The sequence below is a fragment of the Anopheles darlingi genome, chromosome 3, assembly GCF_943734745.1.
Source record: "Anopheles darlingi chromosome 3, idAnoDarlMG_H_01, whole genome shotgun sequence".
Classification (NCBI taxonomy): Eukaryota; Metazoa; Arthropoda; class Insecta; order Diptera; family Culicidae; genus Anopheles; species Anopheles darlingi.
The window spans coordinates 14,171,467-14,175,969 of record NC_064875.1 but is presented as its reverse complement, the minus strand read 5'-3'; the positions used below and the strand labels follow the sequence as shown (position 1 = coordinate 14,175,969).

At 44.5% G+C, this 4,503-nt stretch overlaps 1 protein-coding gene across 2 annotated transcripts in view; it reads right to left on the bottom strand.

Annotated features, from left to right (window-relative positions):
- Positions 1–3,930: 3,930 nt before the first annotated feature.
- LOC125957114 (sodium/potassium/calcium exchanger 4-like) overlaps positions 3,931–4,503 on the bottom strand; it is a 2,805-nt gene continuing 2,232 nt past the window's right edge. For both annotated transcript variants that reach the window (XM_049689558.1, XM_049689559.1), the window contains 2 exons: positions 4,495–4,503; positions 3,931–4,407 (listed from right to left, as the gene is read on the bottom strand). The exon at positions 4,495–4,503 is cut by the window's right edge and continues 757 nt beyond it. In XM_049689558.1, the coding sequence (XP_049545515.1) occupies positions 4,082–4,407; positions 4,495–4,503 (335 nt within the window). In that variant the 3' untranslated portion in view covers positions 3,931–4,081. The remainder of the gene's footprint in view (positions 4,408–4,494) is intronic.

Genomic DNA, 4,503 nt, shown 5'->3' with positions numbered 1-4,503 from the left:
GCCCTGATCATAGCTGAAGAAAAATCTTTTTTTTGTTGCTGCTTGCTTTTCTTCGCACGGTCACATACCACCGATGATAGCGAATTTTACAATCGACAGCAGCTGGTGAAATGGGAGGGAAAAGTTCGGCCCATCGGACAGCGGGCCGAGAGTGTGGCGGTCTCTCGCGACCGTCGCTTGATGTGGAAGTCAAATAAATCAAATTCATACGAGTGCAGCCGTGCGCCGAGCTGGGCAGATCGCACAGCTGTAAATTACCAATTCAACCCCTAAATTAGCAATGACCAGTTGGGATATGTGGTGGTGGATGACCTTCTCTGGTGATGGTTTCTCTGTGGGAGGGCAGAGATGCACGAAGAAATGTCGGTCGCATTCATAAAATATGAATCGCGTTGTAGTCAGAGCTTTCCATGTTGACCATGTCTATTCCTTTGCCAAATAATTTCTGGATTAATCTAGACAGAGTAGTTGCGGTGTTTGATAGCAATTAGTCATTTCCCGGAACAAGGAAAATGAAACCATGATTATTTTCTATATATTTTGGACATTTCTAATGTTATATTAAACATGTTTTCATCTTACATCTGCAACAATCATTTTAAACTTCGTCTTTGTTTTTAAATCATAAATTTTACCTTTTCTTTCTAACTGCAAGTGATGGACCTGCTGTGAAAGATCAACTTCATTGCACAACCCGCTGCTTCTATCACCAGCGAGTAATGCTTATTGCAGTGTACAGGACAATTGATTTCAATCAATCAACCTTGAATTATATTACCCTGCCGGTACGTATTGAAGAGATAATCATAAAAAACAAACATAAACAAAAGCATAAACAGTGAGTGGTGAAGAGCACACACTGTTGTTTCCGCCGAATAAACTTTCACTATCTTGCGACCAGGAATGCTGGGCACAAAGGGAGTTGAAAATTGGAAATCCGAATTTCGTTTTCCCGCATCACGTGCCCATGAAGTGATCGCATCATCAGCGCCAGCGAGCATAAGTGGCACCGCAGATGCCACGCCACAAGTCAGCCACACACAGCGCTTCCTAATGTTGCCGCTGGCAAAACATCTTTCCTTCGTTGGTCAAAATTTCTTATTATCTGTTCACTTCTAGTACTATTTCACACCTATAACTCCCATGCAGAGCCGCGTACACCACCAGAGGTAATTGCAATCACCTCCCACGGATGAACCAGATTAAGATCGGAACGAAAGCAGCCGCCTCATCGTTGATCAGGATCGGATCCGTATCATTTTCCGGCCAGAAGATGTAGGTGAATTATGATCCGGATAAAAGCTTTCGCAATGAGGAAAAAAACCGGACACAGATCGAACTGATTTGGACGCACGCAAGTGTAGCACAAATCTGGCACAAACGGTAAAAAAACCGACGTCGATCGTTTGGTTTCCTTTGCGCGCATCGCAGAATCCGGGCAATATAGTTGAAGGTTGGCGCACATCGTCTGGGCAGCGAACATGAACCAGCACCAATGCTATTACCTCGATAATTGACCCCGGCTCGGCCAGTAATCAATCAGCTGGGATTTATTGCACGAGAAATGTGTGAGTGCGCGCTGGTAACATACCGCTTTTTCCACCGTTTCCACATTCGTCCTGCTGTTTGCGTTTGTTTTGATAGATCAATCGATAAACTTTCGTTTCTCTCGATCTACACTTAATGAGAGTACTTTAAAGTGCCACAATTAATCTCTTTAAAGGGTTTTATTCGGAGAAAAAATAGAGGTACGTTAAACCAAATTTAAATAAAACCATCATGTGCACACAATTTATAAACGGTTAAACAGACCAGCTCAATCCTAACATAGCAATCCATGGCAACATAGCAATCCTTACGAATTTTAAGATTCTTTTCGCAACCAGTAATGCTTTGCGGGTCGAACTAGACAGCTAACTGAAGCAATGGAGGTTCTGAAGCAGGCAAATTCGAGAAAAAAATGCACCTTGGTGCTAGAAGCCACCGAGGCATCACAACCATTTGAGGTACTATACTGTGTAAAAAATTGGACCCTTATTAAAAGCCATTCCCCTTTCCAGAAGCGTGTTGTCACAGTTCGCCCAGGCACGAATATCGTCGTTGGTAGAATGTTCAGCAAGGACGCGTTCAGTCTTAACCGGACGCTCCTGTTTGAAAACAAAATCATCTCCAAACGCCACGCAGCATTCATCTACGATGGTGGCAAGTTTTTCCTCAAGGTAGGTTTCCCGTCTAATGACGCTGCTTGATGGGAATCTAACGTTTGCATCGTTCATTCGACGGCAGGACTTAGGTAGCTCCAATGGCACCTATCTAAACGAGGTGCTCATCGGAGATGGCGAAAGCAATCCGGCACCGAAAGCAGTGGAAGTGAAAACGGGTGACATCGTTCGATTTGGTGAATCTCGTATGGCTTTCGCAACGAACGAGGTATGCCAGGCTATCGTAGGCCGCCTCATCCTTATCCATCCGCGAACGATCATCAATGAAACAGAGGGCCATGATACGGTGAAGAGCTTCACACCATTCGAGGGATACCGGGAGCACGAACAAAGCATGCCTAATGCAAATGACGTTACTTTGGGGCCTACGAAATGCAACGAAAAAAAGTCCGAGGGAAAAATGCCCCCAGAACTGGTGACTTGCCACCAGGAAACGGAAACAGAATCGATTGTAACAAGTGCCTGTGAGACACAAACTGCATGGGAAAATGATGCAAGCATCGAGAATATCAAAAAAGAGTCTCAGGCTCATGCACTGTCTTTGTGGAAGGCGGTTGTGCTAGCTATGGCAGTGATTGTCGGTTATCAAATGTACCTTATGGTTTCCTAAGAGTCCGTGTGACCGTTAGTTCGTCAAGGACCTTCATAGGTAGCAGCTTATCTTTACATACGCTTTATTATTAAATAAAAAATCACTTGTTTGTGAAGTAAAATAAAGAGAAAAAAGCCCTACAAAGTGACCGCTTAATGGCCACATAGCAGCCGGTTAAACATTACGCGACTACATTGCATACATTTTGTGTTGCGAAGATAGGCATAACTTCGGGGGTAATCTAACGAACAAAAACTTATCGAAGATTTTCTACTTCGTTCTTTGTTAAAATGCAGTTCATTGCCAATCCTTGGTTTGCTAACAAAAATATGAACATTTATGCTCACCAAAACACGGAGACTTTCTTTCCATCGGAGTCGTAGAAAAGAATAATGAAATTGAAATCAAGGAGACAAAAAAAATGCCACCCACGAGGGTCACTTCCGCTTGGTTTGAAAGTTCCGCAATCGCCCCGGAAACAGGCCCGGACACACGAACTGGTTCCAGACACCCGCGGTGTCTTATCGATCCTAGACACTTCGATACGGCGGTCGCCATCAAGACTGGGGATGGAAATAACTCGTCATGGTGAGGCTCATTGTTCGAGCGATAGCAAATCTTCCAAAAACAACCAAATTAGAGTGCTGTTTGATTAGTGCCATCTTGTTGTGAGGAGGAGATTTCATTTATAGCCTCACCCTATCACTTCGAATTGCCGACAGTTGAAGGCGTCCGTAAGTACATTCATCACTGTCGGAAATCTGCTGGAGACTTCGGACTCCGAATCACCCCACGAGCCCGTTGGGGGGAGTGAGTTCGTGGTGGGGTCGAGGACGCATTTGTTTGTAGCTGTCGAGCCGCAAAAACCGTATCTATCGGCTTCAAAGATGTCACATTAATGTCTCACGATAGCTGATATAGCACCTGTCTACAATCTCCACAATCTAACAGTAGGGCGATAGGTTGTAAACCTTTAACTACGGGAACGCAGACTTGCTTAATCAGATTGAACCGTCATTGACAATAGCTACAGGAAATGAAGGAAATGCAGACCTGAAATACAATGTTGCGCATGTTCGTGGTATTCAAATACGTCAAGAAATCATGCCCTCAGAATTAAAATATAATACTCTCTCTGTTTTTATTCCGATAATTCTAACAGTTGAACATAAAATACTGCTCAAACATACTATCGTTTATCTAATAATAATTTATCGTAACTCTCTATTTACAACAGCTTCACAGACTGAGCAGGTGAAGGTCCTATTCAGCATCTATTGTTGGCCGGGAAGAACACGTCGAGCTCAACCAGGATCATGAACGTCACGATCAGCAGATAGCCAACTGCCAATGCAACGCCGACTAGCTTCCGGATTGTGTACTTGGCAATGTACAGCACTATGTACAGCGTAAGGATGGCAGCGAACAGGGCCAGCACCGAGTACTGTACGCCGTACGATTGTATACTAACGAAGCCTCCCGTTGCTGCTCCTCCGTTCACCATCGTTCGTATGAACCATGGCAGACCTAGAGAGAACAGGATTGCGAGACTGTTGGCACCCAGCGAGTTCGAGATACCCATCGCACCGTTACCTGGTCAGGGAAGAGAGAACGATTGAAAATGAACACTGATCCTCGACGGATCGCGGATCGCCACGGGGACATTGTATGAGTTCTTACCTCTCCGGA